This window comes from Acanthaster planci, linkage group LG21 (assembly GCF_054643075.1).
Source record: "Acanthaster planci isolate LZ-2023a linkage group LG21, COTS_SCS, whole genome shotgun sequence".
Taxonomy (NCBI): Eukaryota; Metazoa; Echinodermata; class Asteroidea; order Valvatida; family Acanthasteridae; genus Acanthaster; species Acanthaster planci.
Window position 1 is genome coordinate 2,158,280 of NC_141797.1, and position 25,883 is coordinate 2,184,162.

At 41.2% G+C, this 25,883-nt stretch overlaps 2 protein-coding genes across 2 annotated transcripts in view; both read left to right on the forward strand.

The window, feature by feature from the left end:
- The first annotated feature begins 1,585 nt into the window (after positions 1 to 1,585).
- Positions 1,586 to 14,682, forward strand: LOC110983134 (DNA-binding protein RFX6-like). Its single transcript, XM_022242128.2, has 17 exons — positions 1,586 to 1,695; positions 2,349 to 2,472; positions 3,123 to 3,184; positions 3,673 to 3,750; positions 4,419 to 4,446; positions 4,803 to 4,907; positions 5,064 to 5,141; positions 5,399 to 5,512; positions 6,109 to 6,259; positions 6,770 to 6,828; positions 7,585 to 7,714; positions 8,246 to 8,340; positions 8,938 to 9,049; positions 10,107 to 10,229; positions 10,365 to 10,472; positions 10,875 to 11,585; positions 12,025 to 14,682. Exons 1-17 carry the CDS (start codon positions 1,595 to 1,597, stop codon positions 12,267 to 12,269), a joined length of 2,424 nt encoding a protein of 807 aa, XP_022097820.2. The 5' UTR covers positions 1,586 to 1,594; the 3' UTR covers positions 12,270 to 14,682.
- A 322-nt stretch (positions 14,683 to 15,004) lies between these two features.
- The window catches only part of LOC110983144 (uncharacterized), a 66,625-nt gene continuing 55,746 nt past the window's right edge, over positions 15,005 to 25,883 (forward strand). The window contains exon 1 of the mRNA XM_022242141.2: positions 15,005 to 15,147. Within this exon, the coding sequence (XP_022097833.2) occupies positions 15,069 to 15,147 (79 nt within the window). The 5' untranslated portion in view covers positions 15,005 to 15,068. The remainder of the gene's footprint in view (positions 15,148 to 25,883) is intronic.

The following is a 25,883-nucleotide window of genomic DNA, read 5'->3' on the forward strand; positions in this document are numbered from 1 at the left end:
AGAAATTTTACCTTCACTTGCTGAACCGCTTAATGCACAGGGGCCAACGCGAGTGAGGCCGTGACCAAAACAAACATAACAACAAACCCCTGTGTCAAATTTATTCACAATGAAAATTTTTACGTATTATCTTGGCTTATTAAGCTGCAAAAAGGGTAAGGCATAAAACTAGCGAGACCTTAAAGAGAATTATTGTTTTGATCACGCACTGCATACAGCCATGTGATTCTTTAATTATATTAAATTCATCAAGCAAAAGTTATGATGCTAGTCGTCGCCATTGTTGGAATTTCAGGCCATAAAGTATATTTGCACGTAAGATAGTTAAAATGAATGACGCGAAGGTTTGCATGGGGATGAATAAAGGAACATTCAATGTTCTTCTAGCGTGTAGGACCTTCCCTATTGCGAAACACGCATTTTTGTGGGATAATGTTAACGGTACCCCCCAAAAATACCAGCCGCAGGGCCAACATTAACCAATGCGTGTGCCGACATCTGGGCCGTGTAATGCGTCTAATCGGGACGCCCCAGGTTTGGTTCGTCAATATTTGAGTGTTGACTCGCGCATTAGTGCGAGGCGACTATCCTACGGGCGCGTATTTGCAGAAATCCACGGGGCGTTTAATCAGATTAGTCAGAGAAGAAAGTGTTACACACAGCGTTTAATACATGTTTGACGCAAACAACCACACGAACGTAATTCGCTCCAGAAAATTAACCAATCAGTATCCGTTCTGGGTCCCAGACGTCATTTGCAGATGCTGTGGTGGGACAGTGGTGCATCGGCAATGTTTACTGTGTACATATAAGTTTGTGGTCTGACCGCGTACATTTTATAATCATTAATTGGTACAGCTCTGCTCAGCAGTATGCACCTGTGTTTTCCCATTGGAATTTTATAAACTAATGCTGTGGATCCCCGAATCTAGCACATTTGTGGTAAAGACCATTCTGTTGATGGGAAGGTAGGTAATTAAATTTAATGATTACTGATTGTGTTTCATTAAAATTATTTTCATTTTTCCCCTGACTATTCCACTCAAATTTGACACACGCTCATAGCGTATGCCCATTACTAGTCACTGAGTCCCTGTTGTTAATTGTATCAACGTCTTTAGTTTCATTTCTTCACGAAAAATCCAATTGCAGAGTTGAACACATTGGAGCAAAATTATCCAAACAGGTGAACTTTCATTCCAAGCAAATGTTGATGTAATGAACGACCTGTTTTCAATCGCCTTGCACTGAGAAGGCTTGTGTGGAAACCACAGATTTAACCGTCGTTTGCAGGTCTGGTTCTAAATTTCATGAGATGAGGATTTTGTCCACAGACGTACACCTTTATTTTATTAAAAACGGGTTTCAGGAGAGGGAAGATGGATAATTGCGCACCTATTGGTACGCATTTACCTATGAATAAGAACAGCCGTATGCGCACGGCGCATGCATCTCTTACGTGCTTTTGTGAGAACATGCACATAAGTATCGCATTACATATAGTACAGGATTCTAAAATGAAACTCGCTAATCGCCAACAAGAGCTATAACTCAAGCAGAAAGTCACTTATTTGTTTTTAAGGGAAAGTTCAGGATGCCGTCTCAGCAAGAACGCGAATGCCAGTCCCCGGAGCGGTCGGATGAGACGGACACCAGCCTCGTCGGTCAGACCCAGCTCCATGAGACTTTGCTATGGTAGGTGGGGGAGTTGTTTGACGTAACTGTACACACTGTGGCCAGTGAACTCCTTTTTGGACAGAATATGGCGCCAAGTAATAACACAGTGCATGACATCCATCATGACTGGGTCCATCATTGAAACGGTGACTTTTGGGCAAGTTTTAAGCGCGAACTGAAATGAGACCATCGGTAAATCTCTTCCATTTGCCGCGCGTTGCAGTTCCATTAAAAGAATGTTTTGAGAAATTTTATCTTTACTTACATTTTGACGTTAATTAGTTGCGTATCTCGCTACTTTTGTGTCTTTGCCTCCCGAACATTGCTTTTTACTTCAGTGGTTTCCTCTTTACTAATGACGAAAACGGATATTGATAACATTTAGACCTATTCAACTGTGCCCCAGGCTCGGTTTCAAATTGACTCGACTTGAATATCCCAAAGATTGCATGAAGTTGGTCGGACCATGGGTAACTTTGAAGCCCCATTTAACTCGCCCTTAATTCAACACGGAATCTTGTAAACAAGGCGTTTTGCGACTTGTCAGACCTGTTTCCTGTGCAGTACTAGGCAAATTGAGAGGGTTATTCAAAGTGCAAATCATCCCTGATCAATAAAGCACGTGCACATGTATATCAGGATCAAGACTTGTTAAATCTTCCCTCATGCAGGTTGAACGAGAACTATGAGAGAGCAGAGGGCGTGTGCTTGCCTCGATGTGTGTTGTACACGCATTATTTGGACCTCTGCAAGAAGAGAATTTTCACTCCGGCGGGGGCTGCCACCTTCGGCAAGGTTTGTACAGGCCGATCTTTTGTTCACAAACTTTGACCTCCATTTTATATCGACAGCGAAAGCTAACTTACCCACCCTTGCTTACAACAGTAATAACCTGTCTCTCTAAAAGCATTTGTCGTTGAAGGCGCAACATATTTCTGATTAGGTCTATACTTAAAATGATTGTGTAAGTGTAATGTTTAATACAAGTCCGCAGGCTTTGTTTTCGGTCTTTACATTCATTGACAACCAAAGCACATCACAAAGGGAAAGCCAGATTATTTTTTGCACGATGATCTCTATCATATTATCGGGCTATAATCATAAAGACCAGTGGTATATGCTATCAGCCTCGATCTGGACCAAGAGAGGGCGCAGTTTTCGTAGCAACGCAGACTCCTTCAGTCGGAACGGAATTTCGCTTGTTCAAGAACGACAATGAAATCCACGTGTTACGATCGAATCGCCACCTAGTAACGAACACCCCCAACCAATATGGTTCTTTTCAACCGATGAAGGGGTGTGTCAGATCCAGGCAGATAGGTACAGAGCTTTTCATTGAGCAGTCTGGGGACGTTACACTCGTCACGAAATCCCTTTGTTGTCTAATAGAACCAAATTTATCCTCAAAGTAAAAAAAAAAGCTGATCAGTGATCTCTTTCCTCAGATTATTCGGCAGATGTTTCCAAAGCTCACCACAAGAAGGCTCGGCACAAGAGGACAATCAAAGTAATTTTTTAAAAGAAATCCTTGTACTTTCAAAACTGTGGTTAAGTCTAAATTCTGTGGCGAATTCAGTGGGAGATGGCAGTGAAGGAACGTGTTGCTTTTTAGGAACGAAAGACGTCAAGACGTTAGAAACAGTAACCCTCCGGACAAGAGGTGACAAATCTTTTATGAATGAATGAAATAAATAAAAATTGCTCGGCTGTCATAAAAACTGGCCATATTTCCCCGGGACTCAAAACCTGTATATAGACCTAATCCGATTTGTTAACAGGATTTTAAGATACCTTTATCCAATCAATACACCTCACTGTAAGTGTTAGGCTTGACTTCAGCACTTAACATTTAGACAGAAAAAAACTGTTTAACGAGATTAACAGTTGTCTACAAATCGTTTCGCCAAAATGGCGATTGAAATTTTCTGGACATTGTTTAAATCTAGTCAGCACAACAGAAGTTTGCTTCTTTTGTAACACGTTCCCCGACTTCAGGTACCACTACTATGGTATTGGCATTAAGAAGTCATCCATCTACTACCACTCCGTTTACTCCGGCAAGGGACTGAGCCGGTAAGTTTGTCCACTGTATGGGTGGCGGGGATAGGCTGCTTCATAAGCCGGATTTTTCAATGCTAGTCTTCTAATTTGGTAAAACTTTTGTTCATTGTACGAGTCTCCAGCTCGACCAAGAGAGGGCGTTATTGCTAGAAACGGACGCTCCTTTGGTCGGAACTGAGCTTCCCTAGTTTACCATCTTAATGCACGTCTCGGTCGCATCGCTATACAAACAAACTGAACACTCACGACCAGCCCTGCTCTTTTCAACCGATGAGGGGGTGCTGCTGTTCAAGGCTGAAATCTGCTTCGGGTTTATCTAACAGTTGTGTGTGTATGATTTTTTTTTTTACCTGAAGTGGACAAAATGTAACATTCAAACCAATACAAGGCGACTAGTGCCCCAAGCCTTACAACTCCATAGAGACCTGCCTTGTGAAAGTTATCAGGAGCAAGTAAATTAATCTTAATCATAAAGCATCACAGCAGTAGCATCACCGAAAATCGATTTTCAGACTTTCTTCTGCCACAAGTATCGTCATTTCCATTCATTCTGTGACTTTTTCACAAAATTATAATAGACATGAACGTCTTTAGGTCATGTGACTGTACCTAGTCCTGGTTCTGTTTTGCCTACGTGCCTACTAACCCAAATTTTATTTGCAAAATCACTTTTTTAACAGATTTTCGGAATCTAAAGTAAAAACAGAGGTGAGAAGTTTTTCGTAAGGTTTGTTTTCTTTTTTGAAGGGCCACGAATCGATGAAATTCCTTTACATTTGCATTTCCTAGAAGCAAAACTGGTAACGATGTTCCTTGGAATTATTTTCCTATTACGAGACATGAACCAAAACACAATTTTTTAACCAGTCTGGTGATTGTACTCTGATAAAATAAAAAGTAGAATTATTGGAGGCTGACCAGATTGAAAACATTATTGTGACAGGGTGAAACCGTAATGTCTGTTTATGTTAAGAGTGTCCGACTATTGCCAGTATATTAGGAAGTATGAGTTTTTGTGATTATGGCAAAGGCATCAATTCACATTCATTTCCAATTTTCGACAGGGATCTGCGCGGAAATTTTCTCTGAGCTCAAAGTCTGGGACCCTTCTCCCAGATTTCCCAACAGCAGGCAACCTGGTCATTCCTGATGACATCAGTTCGGAAAAGGTACCAATCGACTATATACTTTACTCCAGATTTCTTTAGCTTGCACCTTTGTGTCTCTTTGTTTGAACTCGTTGTAGTCTAGATTTTGCCAAAGAGTTTGAAGGTTAACTTTGGATCAATTGTTACAAGTTTGACTGGTCTCCTGTATAAACACAGGTAGAGACATTCTTACTGATGTACCAGACTCACTGCCAGCGTATTTTGGACACCATTGTGTCTTCAAACTTTGAGGAGGTAAGAATCGAAAATAGGATCGTAACCACAACGGCTAGTCTAAGTTTAAGGGTAAATGGTTGGCATGAGTGCATTGGGTCCTGTGGCCAGGTATACATTTTCTGTTTTTGTTTGATTTGTTCTGTTATATTTTTGTTTCTTTGTTTTTTTGATTTGAAGGTAACGATAGCGACGACCTAATTAGAAAGATTGAGTTAGCCCTATGAATTTTAATCCTTGAGTAGCGGGATAATGTTGTTTGTGTGTTTATTTTGCAGGTACAGAACTTCTTGCTCCACTTCTGGCAAGGCATGCCAAAACACATGCAGTCGCTTCTCTCCTCTGACGTCATCATTGATGTCATTGCTCTGTGTGACTCGGTTTTGTACAAGGTAAACGAGCCAGAGGTCATTACCTTTTGCCAGACACAAATGATAGGCGCCCAGGCAGTCTGACACTGGCATACGTCCACGGTACAATGGCACTTTTATAACTTGTGGACTTTTGTTGAATAGCCCTCATACTATCCTTAAGCCTATCCCCCGAGCGAGACCAAGAGAGGGCGCAATTTCCTAGCTCCTTTTGTAGAGACCCCACTTCGCTGGTTCACAATCGACTATGGAATGTGCGTGTTACGGTCAGGCTGCTACCAACAAAAAGAACATCCTCACCGTACCAGCATGACACCTTTCCACTGATGAAGGGGTGCTTCTGCCCATTCAAGGCGGATACCCAACGTTAAACTAACCCTAAAACCCCCGAACCCTGCCAAAACGACATTAAAAGCGGTTCCAAGAGTACCCTACACACTCAAGGTTACACGCAACCCGAAATTACCAAGAGCAGCAAATTCCGATAGCAGGATATCACATTTCAGAAGAGTGTTAGGTACAGCAACATTAAGTTTGGAAAAAAATGTAATCACAACATAAATACTCCACTGTGATCTTGTACATTTCTCAGCATTATTTGTGTGAATAATTGACAGGTCCTGACAGATGTCTTGATACCGTGCACGATTCAAGACATACCGGAGGGATTGAGCTTTGACATCCGCACATTTGCCAAGAAGATACCGGTTTGGCTTGACAGTTCGCTGGACCAAATGTGTGAGAAATTGCGAGCGCGGAAAATGAAAGGTAACCACATCCTAGAATTGAGAATAGCAAACCTTTTCCAACTGATGATTTATAGAGTTCCACACTTCATTTGGAAAAGTAGGTTTACTGGAATAATAAGACAGAAATTCCGTATCTTTCTCTTGGACGACCTGCATTGTCAAGATTATGGGCTGAACCTTGCCTTTTTGGAAGTCAGTACGTTTACTGTTTAGATATCGTTAAAGGAATCAGCCTGACGTGCCCTTGTAGACATAAAAATAGAAACAGTACAGGAAGAAGTTATCACTAACGTCTCTGAGTGAGTACATTCAACACCAATTGCAAATTAGCGAATAGCTTATGACAAATAACTTTCACAATCCTGTGCGATATTAAATGGGTGCCAACTTGGCTGAAGTGCACCCAGCTGCATTCCAGGCCCGGGAAGGGCGACCAGTGGGCACCGGCAGAGGTACCGCCGGGCGGGCACGAATAATCTTATTCAACAGATTGAGATGGGACTGACTCATTCAACTGATTTGATTGCAGTGTTGTCTTCATTCGTGAGAAGTCTGCGGCGACAAATGTCGTTCGTGCAGTTAGCACAGGTAAAAGTCGTGTTTAATTTCTTTTTCGCAGAAAACATTTAATGTTAATTCCCATTAAATATTGTCACGAGCAATTGCTGTTACCTTTGGGAACCTTCTGCTGTGGTGTTTCAAATGTGCCGTACGCGTCTGGTCGGATTTTTCAGCCGGAGTCGCATTTTTCAGCCGGCGTTGCATTTTTTCAACCAGTATTCTGAAAAATCCTACCAGACGGCACATATGGAAAACCATACTTTTGCCTTGTTACACGTTTATTATTTGCCCATTTCCTGCAAAATGTCTACTCCACGTTGTACATCAAGAAACCCTGATGGAGTTGCTATGGCACATCCAGAATTTATCTCTAGAAATATCTCTTGGTGCTTAACCCAACCCCAAACTCAGTTGTGCCAGAGGGGACTAGGATGTACGACTATTTAGGTTTAGCTGTAGGTGTCCATTGTGTCTTTGTATTTCAAAAAATGAAACGAGAACTGGGGCAGGGGAAACCTCCATTCCTCCTTGAATTAAAAACCATGTCAAAAAGGTACTATGAAATGAGCAATGGGCAGCACTGTGTTGCCATGTCAACGGTGTTGGGGGGTGAGAAATTCACGCTGGGAAATATTTGACCCCGGAACAACAAACATGAAGTCTCCATTTTCATTGTTTTTGTGTTCTGCGTCCAACCAGGTTGTTGTTGATTTTGGGTGGCATGATCAAAGTTTAATCGGCAAAGGGTAACCTTCCTCTGCATGCTGTTAACCATGTTTACAGACGGCAAGAAGTGTGTTACTAAGCCAAGAAACAGTGAGCCAAATGACCCGAGATCTCGCGGAACTAAATATCAGCGGGAACATGACGCACGCAGATGTCAGCCAATCAGCATTTAGCGCTGCCAAAACAGGTAAGCCTGTGAAGTCTGGCGGTCTTCGAATTACCTGACTACAGCTCGAAAACAAAACAAAACAAAACAAAAAACACGCGTGTCTTAAAAAAATCTGTCAGTTGGCGCCTTCTTTAGGCAGGACTAAGTTATTTTGAGCCGTCAGTTCGGACGCAATTTGGACTGAGAGATTTTAAACTTCCTATTAAACGATGACAATTGTCAACCCCTAAGTCGACAAAGAACTGGGGTGATTTCAACTTGTTCAAGCCAGACCAGTTGCACTGCAGCAGATATTGGTGATATTGGCTCGGCAGTGTGAATATTCTGCTGGCCCACTGGATCCTTCAAGTGCAGCAAAAACAGTATAGGCTGGTCACCGTCAGACTTCTGACCGTACGAGACATCAAGACATGGTTATAAACCCGTATCAGATTTCACGCTTTATGCACTTTTGTTCTTTGCACATTTCTGGGGAATATTATTTACGGTTTTCATACTTAAAACGCGTTTTTTTATCGCCCTTTAAACCTTTGACCTTTGAATTCGTAGTGTTGCAGGAGTTCAAAGGTTTGCTGGCCAAGCAAGCCCCTCTGGAGGCGTATGTGGAATGGACCGATAGCCTCATCGACCGATTTGTTCTCCAGGTATAGTGTAATTCGACCACCAGAATTAGAAACCATCACTGCGGTGGTGCAAAGCTCGTGGACAGGTGGTACGCGCGCGTTACATGCCCCTTCGACCAATAGGATGTCGTGATTTGCCAAATGCACGCGCGCGTTAAGCTGAAGAATGTGCATGTGAGTGCTGTGCCACCACAGTTATGGCGTCTAATCTGATTAGTCTATAGGACGTCAGTTTCGACTCGTCCATTAAGGTTTGTGTAGTGCAAAATATCCAGCCAAAAGGAACAAGATCCCGCAGCAGTCTAAGGTGATTTGGAGCGCTTTCTATTAAACTACAAAAAGGGAAAAATCACTTGTCACCTTGAATATTCACAGTACCCCATGTTTACAACGTACATTTACATTTCTGATATTACGCAAACCCACTCATTGATATTTGTTTCAATTAATTAATTAATAAAAAATGGTCGGTCTCATATGAGAAAATAATCAGGTAAACGTAAATGCAATGGAATACGTGAACACTTTCATAAAGTGTAAACTGGTTAATCGGCGGAAAAGATATATTCAAATTTAAAACAAAATAATTCACCGTACCTGTCAATATCCCCAATACAGAAGATCTCAGGGAGCGATTGTGCGGACCTTTCTTCATCCTTCATGCTACAGTGGTCGTTTTTTACTTCCAAAATACTGAGAGACCTCACCCTGCAACGTGCATCTAGCTTTGGTAAGTATGCACCCTCCTTTTTTTTGCACACATTAACTGCCATTTTTATTGGGCAGGCTAAATAACAATAAATTATACGCATTTTGATGAAATTATTGAATTTTGATTTTTGTGTGTGAGGTTTTTGATAGACCATTGTACCGACAGCGCCACACTAGTGCTTACAAATGTCCGTTCCACGGTCCACTGAACACCACAGAGAAGCACACACGTCAACAAAAAGTGTGCTTCATTGGCTGCGTGAGATTTTTATATACTTTGCGAACAGACCACTATCTGATAATGTCAAAGCTATGTTTTATATATGTGTGTTTATGGTGCCCAGTGGACCGCGAAGCCCCACCATAGGAAAGCGCATAATATGCAAACGATCTCAGACGTCATCAATGCATAATTATGTTTATTAATCTTTTGTTTCTGTGCCAGCGGCAGGTCTCAGTTTGCCAACCCTAACCAGTGGTTGGCAACAATTACGACTTTGACGCAGCAAAGTTCAAGTATATGGGGTATAATAAGTTCCATTGGTGCCGCAGCCAGAAAGCGCTTGCCTTGAAACGTCAATTTCATAAATGCACCAACATCTTCTGTATAATTGTTGTATTTACACATACACAGTGATTATCTGTTTATTCTTTCACCGTTCTTAGCACGAGTGCATGAAATTAGACGTATTTGGAATCCTGGTTAAAGTTAAATCACTCATAGTTATTCAAGTACGGAAACTGCAACTGAAGTAACATACCTGAAGACGATAAAACTGACACCTGCTTATTCCAATAAATACCTTTTAGTGTCCGATGTTGGCATCTGTATTTCCCATGATGCAATGACAAAAGGAGTCTTCGGTCGAAGTAGCCTCTTGGTTGTAAACTGCATTGCTAACTGCTGTTTTCCTCTGTTCAAAAAATTAATATTAGGCCTAACTGAATAAAATTTTTCACCCTTTCAATTACAGTCACCATGTGTAAAATCCATCATGTTACCTGTCTGCTGCCGCTCCTGTTAAGTTTGTCCGTCTAATGAAATTCTTGATGATCTCCTTCACGTGTCCTTGTAGGATCTTTGCATCTCATCCACATGATGTTGACGGAATACGCATTCCTAGTGGTGGAGAGCCAACAGGATCAACACCATCACGCAGAAATGGTTGACCATGTGCAGAAGAACATGAAACAAACTGGTAAGTGACAGCGCCCCCACCGTCTTTATTTTTTAACACCGTTGTCTATCTAAGGACAGTTTTCTCTTTGATTGCATTGATGTCATAAAGAAAATTAATGAATTTTTGTTTGTACCATTCATTTATTCTAAAAAGAGGAGATCTGCACTAAAGCTACGGTCAGGTCCTCGGGTCAAAGGTCGTCACCAGGATCAACAGCTACCGTGAAACTGAAGCGAAGGAAGTGTTCAACAAGTCAAGCAGGTGCAGCGTAGTTGATATCACGAATAACTTCTTGTGTTAACAGAAAAGTTACCTCTGCACTTATTTCTTTTTAAATATGTCACAGAAGAACAGTTACGCTTTTCTGTGCTCTAGTAGTGTTTGTAGCTTACAAAGTAGGAATATATTACCTTACAAAATGAACCAGGTCTCTAAAAGTATTTTAATAAACTTGCCTGGAATAGTCACTCAGTTGCAGTTCTGTCCCAAACTGAGATGGTCACACAATAATGTTGAAGTTACAGCACATGGCAGGAACATGTCGAAAAAACCTTTAGATCATTTGAATATGACTTGACCCGGTGTTGGGTGACTACGAATGACTCGTGTTGACTCTGAATGTGTCTGAAACAAATTTTCAAGATTCCCTTTGATTCCGTTTAGACGAAAATTCTCCGAAGGACGGTCCTGATCCTCAGGATTCCCCAGACGGCAACCAGCGAAGGGACGAAGAGTACCAGGACTGTGGCGCCGGGTCATCTCAGCAGATAACCTGCGATGTACGCGAAGGCGAGGGCTCCCTCCACGCCAGTATCGAATTCACGGAGACGTGTCCAGGGCCGGTGTCTGCCCCCGCGGTGTTATCTTCGAGTTACGCTTTTCGCCCCTTTAGCTCGGAGAGGGAGCCTCAGCCCCCCGTAACGATCCATCACACATTTACCGAGGACCAGTCCCAGAATGGTTGTTTCTCTTCTGCTTATGCGAATTCATACTGTGACTTTTACCCTGTGCGTGCTTCCACCCATGCGCACTCGTCCTACGACCCCCTGCATTATACTCATCGTCACCTCCCGCTGACGTATGGGAACTATGGCATACCTCCGGAGGATTCCATATATGGCGGCTATACTTCGGGATATGAGGTTACTGCCGCACCTTCTGTCCAACATTCCGGGTATGGCCCATCTGCCCATTCGCAAATGGACCTCCCTGAAGCCTACGGTTGCTACGTTAGAGCAAACGAAGCGCTAGCAGAAGCTCACAGACACAGTCACCTCCGGTTTAACCAAGGCTTCGAGAATGTTGTTGGTCACCAACCTCCCCAATCTGATGCAAGTGCCTGGTTTAACCCGCCAATCTCTGCCTGTGTGACAGGTAGGCTAAATGGAAAGAAAAGTCGCCCCATTATGACGACATATTGTCGACAAGATTGTTGACATTCTGGGACGATTTGTCACGGAACAGAATGTCCTGAAAGTATAAGTGATACATTATCTGAGAACTGCGACATCATAGTCGCGCTATGTTGTCATCCTTGGAGAAAAATCGGCGGATGGTCATCGTCCTGTGATAAATTCTCTCAGGAGGGTACCAAGATGTCATTATCATACCTTCAGGATGTCGTTACTCGTGATACTTTACCCAATGTTGTTATCCTTTGATGAATTTTCTCAGGATATTGACCCGTTATTTATCATAAAATGTCATTGTCCACAGATGGAATGTACAAGGGTCAAATTTAAAAGTTGGATGACACTTCCAGGGCTTATCAGTACCATACAGGAATAAGGTCCTTTGTCGGTTCTCTTTGTAGACACGTCGGCGTCCAGGCAGCTGACATACCCAACTGCCGACGAGCTGGTGGTACCCAGCACCTCTGATGGCTTTCGGAGTGTTGGTGGCGGGTCACGGTTCATGGAGATAGTTCACGGCACGGCACCAGCGAGGGATCAGTCCACTGTGTTCGAGGAGACTGTGGGTTACCACTTACATGTAAGCAGGATACATGCGCCCACGCACCTAACAAGACCTAATCCATATCTGGACTCCAATCTGTAACATAGCTCCACTGACAGAATAAACTGGTGTTCTGTGTTATAACTGCCGTGACTCTGGTTTTGAATGGAGTTAACAGCAATGTGCATAATGCTAAAAGTTTCAGTATTTTCCAAGATGAATACAAAAGTACCAATTTAAGTCATTTTATTTTGCAGTAAATATCAGAGAAAGAAACACGGGCCGAATAGAGAATACCCTGATATAGCCAGGAAGTCTTTCTTATACTCACAGCCGCGCACACAATTCAACAGTACCCATATCTTAAATTAACAGTTAAACCTGTATTCATGGCATATTGCTAAAACAGCCACAAATTACCGTTCTGGCTGAGTACCTCGAAGACTCAAAATCGACAACCTACCTGTCAGATGACGAGGGTTTATTCAGGTGTTACATAAATGTGAACCTCCATCCCAAAACAGGAGTGGATTTGTTAAGACACACCCCAGCCAATTATAAAATATCCAGGGAAATGTATATACAAACAGCTACCATTAGCCTACCTTCTTTATTTGGCCATTAAAGTTTACTCAATCCAAAGGTTTCGAGAACGGCATTCAGCCTCAATCCAATAGTGGTTATGATAGTCAGCAAATTTAATGCTGCTGTATTTCAAAAGAAACTAGCAACCCCTACGAAGGTATTCAAAATGGATACGACTGTGTGGTTTTTCACAAGATTTGTGCCATAGTAAACCCAGATAGAGGATAGGGAGTTTGTCTAGGAATTGATAATGTTGCACTTTTCTGTCAATCTTAAGAACCACTTCCTCAAGTGAAATTATCAAGTTGCGGACCTGTAATCAAATTATCTTATTGTACAAATTCAATATCAACATTTAATTAACATTAACTGATTTGATTGTTTCAGCTTAGCTGCTTTGCATGAAAAAGACCGATGTAAGTCACGGAACAGTTGCTTGTTTGAGGCAGGCTGTACATATGAGAAAATATCTGACGATTGTTGTGGTCATCTGCTGAAACGGAAAGCAGAGGAGGAGATAATACTCTTTTTAGTTGCTATACTGTACCTTAAATGACTTATGAAAATCATACATTCCATACTAAGAAGAATAAGTGGGATTTACAGACTCAAATTATTCCCATTTCAGTTCAATACAGTTTGAGTATTTAACCTTTAACCCCAAAACTCAAATTAAATTATGCATGTACATTATGAAACATTAAAGTAGGCTTTCACAAACATTGGAGATGGGTGTTGTGTCACTGTTGAGAACTTCAGATGTTCAATTTGAAAGTACTTCTTCTCAATGGACACAACTATGTGAAAATGGCACAGGAATAGCAGTGAAATATTTGTTTACACGTCTAGCCAGTCTTATAGAGGGTTTTGTCGTCTTTCTGTCATGCGTATGTCCAGTGTAGAATTGGGTTTGTATTAGTCTCTGTGTAAATTAAGAACACGTGGCCAACAGGCCTGTTAGCGATATTTGTGGCCGGGTAGTTAAGTACCTGTTGACTCTACTTACACATTCTCCACCTACCGCGGGAAAATGTGTTGATCGTTATGATTTGATCACTGCCAACCACGAGGTTTTCGACGCCTGTAGTGACACCATTGATTCACAGACTACCTATTTGCCAATTTGCTAAATGGGCCAAAGGCGCCACAATAATGCTGGCCTGCTGAGAAAACAATGGAAACCAATTAAACGAAAAACAATCTTGTTTAGGTTCTTTTTATTTAGATTGAAAAGGGGTAGATTTCCTCTCGATGCACGATGGATTTTTGTCACATTTTGTTCATACTTTGAGGTATCTTTGAAGGAGTTTATCCATATTTTTAAAGTCGCGTTTATAGTTTGAAATTTTAGAAATTAAACAATACTTAAAGGTCAAAAGTCTTTGCCCATTTATGCTACCCACAAACCAGAGAACAAACAGCCAGTGGAAAGAAATCAGCTGAGTCCAGGAAACTCCTTTATTACTTTGGAGAGTTTTGTATTTTAATTTAACTTTTGCGTCCCCCCCTCTTTTTGTTTCAGCGAACATAGTCGAATGTCTTCAACCAGAGTCAGTTTCTTTGTTATTATTATTAGGGGGTCTGCTACAATTGTGACGTGCGTTGACCGTGTCAACGCGTGTCTCGCTGCCAATTCGTCATCTGCCTTGGACGTCCACAGCAAATGGCGGTTGATTAATCCCAGATGCAGCTGCAGACCTGGATGCGAGTTTAATCCCAACCTCCCCAATCGAATTTTTTTCAATCTACTTATTTATTTGTAGAGGCTTACGTCCAAAGGACCACGTACAGGTCTTATTTTGCAAGTGTTTGATTAATGAAAAAGCAGAGATTGAATGACCGCACCAAAGCCGACACCTGTATTAACCCACGCCTGCTTGTAGTACACCAACAAAACAATAACAATTTACTGCTGCCGCAGCCCCTCCCCCAGGAAGGAAAAAAAAGGAAGAAAGAAAACAACCCCCTCCCAAATTATAGGTTACATTTATGTATCTACAGCTGCATGTATTGATAAGCACACCGATCTAGTGTTGCACAATCTCCAAGATCGCCACCCATAGCGGAAATGTGTTCTGCTGCACACCGGTTGCGCGTTATCAACAATCATGCTCTCGTTGTCCATGGTAATTAGCCCGTTGGGCGACGGTGGAGCGATTGAGTGAATTTGTTCCAGTTTTCTTCGTCGTTTATCAATGCACTATCACGCGTGCGTATTCCGGCTGTGGTCGTGATAATAGGCTCTCACAGCAACCGTTGGCGAATGAAATCGCACTACGTCTGTCCTCAGCGCTGGATACGGACGTGGACTTGACCATGGCGAGCTACAGGGATCTCCATGTCTCTACTGTACTACTTCTGGCGATATTATACCATTCGGCCCTTGCTTTGGGAGGTAAGTCAATCCTTCAGATAGTATTTTTAAGGTTTTGCGAGGAACACATGTTCAAAAGGAGTGGGACGTATCCTTGCTGACCACCTGAAAATCGCACCAAATCGGGTGCATGAGTTTGCAATAAGCATTATGAGTTGTGGATAACACTTGGCTTCTACACAATATAATTATGGCGATGCCTGGGAATGTTTTGTCAACTATTTACTCCTGTATGCATGTTGGACAACGATGTAGTGTTAAAGTGGAGACCACAAGATAGGCTACACGGAAAACAAGTAACTGGGTCAACAATAACAAAGCAATGTTTTATTGAAGCTAATTTGAGAAGCTCGTGACTTGAATTCATGCAGACTGGAGGTCTTGTGTTGGTCTTTTGATGGTCTTGTATAGCGTCATTTGGTGCTCTCTAAGAGGTCTTTACCACAATGATGGACAAATGAACATAGGCGTAGGCCTACATCATACAACCTTCCGTGTTGATATCGGCACATTGTGGTATTTGTTTTCAATAGTTTGATAATTGGCTTCATTATAGGCGTTGTTTTAGACAAGGATTGTGCGCAATGTATTAACCCTAACTGTGCTGAACCCAACAAGGTTATGCAGGATTTCAATGGTCCCTCCGGGGTTTGGGTTAAGGAAAATACCGAAGATGTGCTGTAATTATTATTCTTATTTTTTTGTTCTGTTCAAAACAGTTTGTTTTATATTTCCATTCAAAGTACTGTTCTTTTTTTATCCGAATAAATTACTCAACCCTCTGAAGTGGTAGCTCGTTTTGGAAATTCTTATTTCCTCTCCTAACACAACGCAAACATGTCGGGGGAAGGGCTGCTAGCCCCCTACGATACACCTCTTGAAGAAATCTTCTGCGTCTTAAAATCGGTGAGAGTTTTTGGAACTGTAAACAATAATAATTTCATGATAGCTTCCACTTCCCTAGAACACTGATTTGCAGAGATAAAGAATGGAGTTAAGTGTGTTTCCACTTCAAATTGGTTTCCCTTGAAAACAGATTTGTTCTGTAGTGGTTAAACAGTGCTCCATTTCTTTGAAATAATGTGTTTCACACATACAAAAATGAAAGCAAAATTAAACCTTAGAATTTAAATGGCAGCATTCATTTTTGATATTTTATCCCCGTCAACTTGTACCAAAAAATGTCTTGTTTTGGCAGAATGCCACACATATTGCCGGTCAGATCAATGTATTCAATGAGTTGCACAAGCTTCCTTGATTTTGAGCGTTACAATACAGCCGTTTCATAATAGTGCGCCACCAAGAGTTTGCAACGCGTTGGCCAATCACAGTGCGCAAAATTTGTCGACCGAATGCGCATTTGGAAGGGTCGACAAATTTCGCGGGTTATGATTGGCCAACGTGTTGCAAACTCTTGGTGGCGCACAATTGTGAATCGCCTGTATTGCTTTGTACTTCTTCTTTTTGCAGGACTGAGGAATAAACAGTAATTAACTTCTTTTAAATTCGGTTACCAAAATCTTTATAAAGTAATTGTTGTGATACATGAATTGGCAATAGGGGTGGTAGTACTGAAAATGTTTAAAACCTTTATATTTTATTTTACATGCGTTTAGTACGTACTTCAACGGCACAGTGTAAATTATAAGGAATAATTTCTTCGGAGAAACAGTGAGCATTTTTCACTGTCTCGGTTTTCACAACTCGTAATTCGTAAACGTAATTCTTCCCGTCGGGCCTGTTTTACTTTTTGGTTGCAACAGTCATATTTGTCAATCGTGTACAGATTTGTGTGTAGGCTACGGAAAAAAAAACAATATTAGGAACGATCCACAGGAAGTTCTCACCAAGAAGGAAGGGAACGAGCACATCTTTTTCATCCTGTGTGAAATTTCTCAAAACTATGATAAAATTGCATATCCTGCGGCCTCGGCCAGGATTTCCCATTAATCACAGCGAGTAGCTGAATGTGACGTACATCAAACATGTCTGATAGAGGAGGCTCTTAGGAAGTCAATACTGTCAGCGCGAACTCTGTAAAATCCAAGGGAACGAAGCAAATCAAACGAGACACAAACCGAATGGACATTTTCATACTATGCTGACATACAACCCTTTGGAGGACAGGTTTGAATGTGTACCTTGCGTTTGGGAGAGGTAAATTTCAAGTGCAGGTTTGCTCCGACAGCCGACGTACATTAATCAACACGGTATGCTCAGTGTCTCTCTGAGAGCTTTTGAAAAAACACAATTCAGTAAACTTTTCAAAAGCTCTCAGACAGACCCTGAAATACAGTGTTGATTATTATACGTCAGTGTAAAGGCAAACCTCGCTATTAAAAGGACAGGTTTACTTAGTAATGTTCCCAAACAATTATTTGAAAAAAAATGGCACACCCCTTTTTTCAGAAACACTCAGCGATGCCACGCAAACAGGACTTGTGATAACATTGACCTTGTGATTAAAAGTGCGGGTAAACTGATGTCCAGAAGCCAAACGACGCCTGCAGTTAACTTGGGCAGTGAATTAATCGAGAAAGTTAATTTAATGTGATCTTAACCCTTACAGCACTGAAGGACCCTGTGAGTTCAGTCAGGCGCAATATAACCCTCCAATTAATTCCAGTATTTTCATGCTAGCTCTTTTGAAGTTGCTCCTTTGTTTGCTCCTGCCGGTATATTTTCTCGAGGGTTTTGATTTACATCTGGTAACTGTCCAACATCTTTGGCACATGTTATGCTTTATTCAAGGATTCCTTTCCAGATGTTTGCCTTTAATTTGTTTTTCATTGCTTTATTAGTTTGGTCAAAAAGCTCCAAAAGAACTACAATGCCATGTGCTACCATTATTTCAAGATTAAATTAAAGTGATGAAAATGGCCAGAGGTGATTATATCGCTTATTTCTTACTGCCTCTGGTGAAAAGCACGATAGCTTATTTATAATCGCTACTTTTTCCCCCGAGAAAAGACGAAGAATTCAAGTTAAAGAGAAGGGAAACATGCTGCCCCTAGGTGTTCACAGGAATTGAACCATAATCACTATCATTTTACCAACCGCTGATAAGAAGGTACAATCTTGGACAACATTATAGGGGCACATGTCAATGACCAGACCCTTTTCGGGTCCCCCACTCCCTAGGGCAATTTGCCCCCCCAGAGTTGCATCGTAGCGGGCACTGAAACCTAATCTTGAGGGGAGGGGGGCATGCACGTTTGGAGGGCACAACGTGATCTGGCTAGAATTGCAGGCTATTAAAGCCCAAAAAACAAAAAAACAAAAACAAAACCTAGAAAGCTTGCTGGTAATATAGGGTTTTCGGGTCAAATATCAACAGTAATAAGCGGAATGTCAAATTAAGTATGCCAAATGTCAATAGCCAACCAAATCTCCCTACAATAGGATGAAGCCTGAGCAAATTCCACCTTGCCACCCAATATCAAAATAGATAATTCAAATGTGAAAAAGGGAGTCATATATCCACATAAAGAAAATTGTTACGTAACCAAGTGACCATTGGTGCATAACGTCATGACAGGTACGTCAAATGCGGCATTGGTCATTCAAATATCCTAAGCAAGATGTTAGGTAGCTATCGTGTTGAAGACTTTAGAACTTAAGTACAATATGCCAGAAGATTCCCGACGCTGGCAAGCAGTGACTTTACGATACCTATGTAAAATTTCATTTTGTTGAAATGGACAGTAATTTTACCTCACCTGGAAATCATTTCAAAGACCAATGCAATGAAAAGAAATAAGCCTTAGTAACAATTGGTTTTTAAAATATCTACCAAATTTTTCGGGTGAATGTTTCATCTCAAATCATTAAAAACATCCACTCATTGAAATCACCGTGTAACGTTTAATTTGACCCACCCATTGGGGATTTGATTTACCTTCTGTATATTGTACCTTGTGGCAACCTAAAAGACCTATTTGGACTCACCGTAGTATCCGTGATATATTGTTTATTTTGATTATTACTATACAAGTGTGGATATTTGAGCTGAAAAACCTATAAGAATGGCATTATATTAGGCATTTGGCCAGCACCAGCACTATGTAAAGTCTTGCGCACAAGGGTTACCAAAGGAACAGTGTGGGTAGATATCTGTGGTTCAAATCCTGGTTCATCCCCGGGTTATTTTCTGAGGATGTCGTTAAGAAAAAAATAATGATTAAGTAATCCTGTCCAATTTGTAGCATCAAGTTATATTCAAGAAAAAAAAAGTTCAACACATTATCGATGTTTAGCTTAGCTTATTTGCGTGAAACATCGTGAAGCCATGCTTAAAGCGGTTTATACTTAAAACGGTTGGTAGTCAGATCATTTTTATCTTGACAGCCAGAGGCAAGACCATGTACAGATTTTTGAATTAAAGATTCCTGTTTTCAACATTATAAGGATTATTTCAAAGTGCCTGTCTTGTTTGTTGTGGTTTATGATGCAATTCAAGGTGTGGCCTCCATTTTTGGGGATTCTAATCTACAGTCAGAGTAAACAACAACTCGAAAAGGGAGATGCCGCACTAATAGGTATTGCGTCATGCTCAACATGGGATCAATTGATTGATTAGTGCGATTCGATCTCCCTTCGTTTTGATCCGTCTTTAAGTCTTCGTCTGGACGATTGGTTTTGCCCAATAGTGGCAGACCATTGTGTAAACCAATACACTGGTATAGTGGAATATAATAATCTGTAAAACACACTTATTGTGGTGTGGATTGGAAGCAGGGTGAAAACAACGACTTTATTCATATCTAAATAGAAAAATCCTCCTCTAATGCCTAGCGTATCACATTTTGGGTTAATGATTTTGCTAACTGACAGTTGAAATCTGTTCAAGAGAACGACACTCAAGATTTGTGAACGCAGCAAAGGCTATAAGATTAGGTGTACAGCGTAAAACAAAATTTGATGAAGATTTTCCAACAACTTAACACACTCAAAAAACTGTAAAGAAATTGCTGTTAGATTTACGGTGGCCTTACGTACTCTGCATTTCCACTGAGACTTGGGTCGGCATTATACCGTTATTGGATATGACAGTAGATCACAATGGAATTTACTGTAGGCCTATGCACGCATCAATTAAATGTTTTTTATACTGCTTTGTAGAAATCACATCTAAAGCACTTGGGAAACGGGAAGATTAAAAAAAAACCAGCATTTCCTTCTCTAGACTTGCAGGACTAACTATCAATTCTAAATGTTCGATCCATCAGTGATCCCTTCAGTAATTTTGCATTGAAATCATCTGACCGGTGTAGAGGCACCCTGCTTGGTCCAAGAGCATATTACATTTGTGGAACGAGAAAGGACATCCCATGTGGTTCCGGTGTTTAGCGTATATCTGTGTGGATATCGAATTGGAAATGGTTAGCAAATATTTGCGAAATTCGTGCGTGAAACACACCCGACGTCAAATTGTCTGTTCGAGACGTGCACCAACTGGTCCCCGCCAGAGTGGCAATATTGCGGACCAAATCCTCGATAAGTTACACTGGTTACCGCGTTTGTTTTACTAGATCCAACGAAACGAGTCTTACGGCCGTGTTGCTCATTAAATGTTAGGTTTGCAGAACTGGGGTCTTCGTTCTGATGTACCACTCAGTTTGGTGTTCTGCTAGAAATGAATTACACTGCATGGAAGGGGATGAAAACATTTCGGGGGCTCTCCTGAAGTTTCCAGATTAAGGCCCTTGTAAAGGCCTTTGAAACAAAAGTGGTTCCGATGACTTGTGCCTCCTTTTGTACGGTTGGATCACGGATATGCTTGAACATACATAGTACTGGTGTGGTACTTTCGTCAGAGTCATGAGTCTTAATGGGGTTTGAGTGCATATTTGCCCAACTACAGTCCACTAAGAGAAGTGCCTTGCACAGAGATGGAGGAGGTACGTACGGGAATACTAAAACAAATGTATTGTTGTAATGGGTTTTCTAGAAAGAAGTGGATCCTAAGAGTCTTGGATTTGCTTTCCCCTTGGCGCAGCGGATATAGGAGCACACGAGAATCCATGCCTCGGGTGCGCATTCCCCATCATACATATTGAAATGGGTTTGTTTGCTTGCAGTACCCCATTGCAAATGTAAGTATCCCCACTTACCCTTAAATTTACACAGAAACGGGTAGATTTGACAGGAGGCTGAAATAATGCGCCTACGCTTCTGATAAGTCGAGCTATCATGATTTGTACTTGAAGGATTTCAGTTAATTGACCTGTCTTGAATTATCTCCCATTTGCTTCGTCTGAACCCAGTGTTCTGAAACGTGGCTCTACATTTTACTTCTGCGTCAAAATGTAAAATGTAGACTGGCACTGTATTAAACTCACTGATGAGCCAGCTTGTGCGCCTAGCAGAAATTTACCCACAGTGCTCTGCGCGTCGTTAGCTGTTACCCCGTGTGACTTATTTCCTTCATTAAAATTTCTGCAAGGCTATCGGCCCTTCCCAGCGTTCTGCTCGGCCGCAGGGCGACGAGCGAAGGTGCACACGTGACATGCTGCTTCCTTACCCCGACATATTAAAGCTCTCAATCCACCATCTGCGCGGCTGGCTATTGATACCTTCAGCCCTAACCCCCTTGGGTGTATGTAAAATCATATTGAAATAGGGGAATCTGGGAGAGGGATAGTCATCCTTGAAGAACTCTTGACAATACACTGCGGCAAGATATCTGAGGTGTCTGCACATATATCTCATGTAACATGTAAACATTTGTCACTTTGGTGACACACTTCCTACATGTTGTTTTAATGCAGAGTCGATTCCCTTTCCTCCAGTAAGAAAGGGCGTTTCAAGCAAAGTTGTAGAGGCGACAGATAAGATTCCCTCGGCTTTAATTGTGACATGGTAAAAAGCTAACTGCTTGATTTAACTCTTACCAGATGTTGCATTCTATATCCTGGAAGTCTAGTAACTAGGAAGAGCTAGGTTGCCTGAAAAACATCTGAATGAAGTTACCCGGCGAATGAAAGACAGCATGACCTATAATTCTACTGCTTGTTCAAAAGCAAACGATATGAATTTCAATGCGGCAACAGAACGTGCCACACTTTAAAGGCACCAATTTCTTTTGTAACTGTGAACGCAGATACATTCCAAAGCAATTTCAGCTCCCCTTGCATTACACAGCATTAAATTCTAACAGTGTACGACTGAACTATATCAAGCAATTCTGGGTGTGAAAAGTAATTACGCCTCCGGAAATCTAGACCCATTTTAAGAAGCCTACCATTGGAAGAGATTCGCTGCGCGACTTGCATTCAGCGAGGACGGTGTGAAATGTAAAGGGACGGTACTGTATTGAATACCTCTGGAGCTCCGGCAGCACCATTCGACTTTTGACACTTTCTCCTCAGGATGGCGACAAATTACAAGCACGATCACGCCATTCTGTAGTCTATAGCATTTATTTATTTATTTGTTAACCGTTTCCAACAGCAAGAAAATTGCCACTTACAGGAAAGGTACAAAAACTAGAAATTGAAAATGTATATGAACATCAAAAAATTAGGGAATATAGCCTAAAAGGAGGAGATTCAAATGAAACACCGATAAAAGATATATTATTTAAAGTACACGTATCAACACTATATGCGACATATGCGATAGGGTAGTTAAATATTAAATGCAGTGAATATCAGTTCCGGTATGTATGAGTTACTTAGTCTGAGAGCTTGGTAGATTTCGCTACGGAAGCAAGCAAGACTAGCCGCCCCAAACACATCACACCTCCCATGGAGCCCACTGTATCTTGTAGAGATTCTAGAGACGAAGCCTCTCTTAACAACATCAGTGCGACTCCTTGGGATGTGCAGAATGTGTTTGTCAGCAAATCATGCAGCAAATGGCCAACATTCCGAAAGTAAACAGACAGCGTCCTAAGTTAATATGTCACAGGATGAAGACAGACAACCTCAGAATGTCGACACCTTACCTTCGTCACCATCCTGAAAAATTATCTCCGGATGTCATCATCCCGTGCTAAATTAATTCATGATTTAGACATCTTGCCTGAAGTGTGTCTTTTCGGAGAATATGTTTGGACCTATATGTATACAAGTCGAATCATACTTCCACAGCTCCATACGAATCACGTGCGTTTACGAAAGACTTTTTTCCCTGCAAAATTAATCGCCATGGCAGATAAAATACACCGCCAATAGTTTCTTAGCTGCTTTTGTTTAGAATACATTGGAGAACCTTATTCAGAGTCCCGTCGGCATTCTTAGCAATTCTGAGCCACACGCGTACGCTTTTGTCACCTCTGACAAGCCTCCGACAGGTGACGATCGAGTTACATCAACTGTTATACGATATGGGTTGAAGTTGGAGGAAAGAAAATCCAATCCACATTGAAGTCCTAAAGACAAGAACTTTTTATTTATGGGCATGTCGAGCCCCTGGGTCTTTGTAGCTCTATCTCTTATCTCTTTTCGGTCATGGGAAACCCGTAAATCCTCCGTGATTCAAGCCTCTAGGCGATGAACTGATCGCATTACATAGTTGCACAAGGTGTGAATTTAGAATAACGTAAGAAACGTCCCGTGGCGAAAGGCCGTTGTCGGCACTGCAGGCTTCGTGGGGTGGGTGGAAAGAGCGCTTGTCCTGGGAAATAATTGAAACATATAAAAGAATTACATCCGGAAGAAACGAAAAGAAGAGGAGATTTTGGAAAATCCCTCAAATTGCTTGAGATTCTTCAGAATTAATCCCTGTTCAGCGTTAACGGTTCTTCAATTTGCTTCAGATTTGTTTTACCCCCCTCAAAAAAAAAAGAAAAAAAAAAGAGAGAGACTAGTAACGCCCAAGGTTGGTACTCCAAGACGCTGACTAACCTGCACTTCCAGCGGCATTGACACTGTAATAATAGGGCTTGGAAGTAAAGGGTCACGCAGCAAGCTTCTGAAACCTTCGTGCCGTTCGCCTAATAGCATGAGAATTTTACATATGGCCGTCGTATCACGTTCGATAATTTGGGAAGTATGATTTCTAAATGAGACTAACCTGAGAAAGTGTCATATTGGAATGTTTCACCTTTGTCCCCCTCATATAAAAATTCGGAAAAGTCATCTGGAGACTGGTAAAAAAAATATTCCATTCACGACCTTTCACTTCTGGCAATATTGTTCCCAGGACTTCCTGTTCGTGCACATTCGTTTTCATCCCTCGTGATTACGTGAAAACGAGATTTTACAACGTTGCTAAGATTTACCTTCCCACAGTGGATGGGTTCTAAATTCGGTCGAGTCGACCGGACACAGCTCTTGTCAGCAAAGGTTAGCTTAAACATTACAATCTTTCGTACATGAAGAATATTTGTTTAGGTTTATTTCCTTATAAACTACAGATTTCTAAAATATTTTTGTCTCTTTTTATTATGGCTATATTACCAAAAGACCATCATTAAGTATAATTCTGCAACTGTTCATTTGTGTACGAGACCACTGCCCTTTTACAAGTTGAGATTTTAAGAAGGAATTGAACGAAAAGTTATTACTAATTCTAAAATTTTTACACGTTTTTCCTATCCATCAGGCGTCAACTTTCCGGCTCTATTAACAAGGTACTGCTGGCGCAACCTGACAAAATAAAAGAAAAAAATGTAAAGCTGTCCGTTTTTACTCATATCATTCTTTTAATGATTAGTATTGAAGGAGAGAAGATTGATAAAAGCAATATTTTGTGTAACAAAATCACATGTTGAACGCAGATTGAATTCAGTGGTGTAAACTTTTCAGTGTGATTTCTTTGTTTTAAGTGAACTTTCATTTCCACAATTTTAAGTAAAACAAAATAAATAAGTTAATAAACCATCTCCATCCCCCATTGGATTACGTGACACGACATGATACAAATGGACCCCGCAGAGCCATCACCTAGATCGTGCCGTACACAAAAAGCTAACTTTAAAGAAGTAAGGTCGTGGCCGTTTGCTCAGCACGTACCTAACCTGTGGGCGGTAAATTCGTGCTAGGATTTTGTATCTCACAAGGTTGCGAGACAAAATTTAAAATCTGGATGAGGAGTTTTTTGCCCACTTAAACCTTGGACCGAGCCCCCCTATTAACAAGCCAATGAAAGCACATCAATTCAAACATGTGGTACCAGCGACGTTGGTCACTATGTTTTACAGGAAATGCCGGCTAATTTTGCGCCGGGTTATTCTTGTTTCATCTTTGCCTCACACCTGCATTTAGTTTATTGCAAAAGAAAAACGGTACACGAACGACAGTAGCCAATGGTATCGTTCCTAGTTCCTTGTTCGTGCACGTTTGTTTTCGTTCCCTGTGCTTACGTGGAAACGAGATTGTACAACGTTGCTAAGATTTACGTACCGGCTGTCGATGGGTTCCAGATTCCGTTGAGTTGACGTGACACAGTTCTTCTCAGCAAAGGTTAGCTTATACATCAGAATCTTTCGTAAAAGCATGTTATTGATTTAAGTTTATTTCCTCATAAATTTAAAAATCCTTACGATATTTTTTCTATGTTTTTGTTGTTGCTTTTACCGAAAGACTACCATAAAGCCTAATTCCGTAATTGTTCATCTGCGTACAACACCACCGAATTGCTCTGTTCTTCATGTATTTTGGATTTTAGGAAGAGATAGGTCACTTTTTTGCCGGATATTACTCTTTCAGGTCAGGTTATTCTGAAGTTTCCAATATTGATATGCTAGCAAATATTTTACAATAGGCCTTTTTACCAGTAGAGTTTTAAATGCAGCGTATAAAATCTGCAGG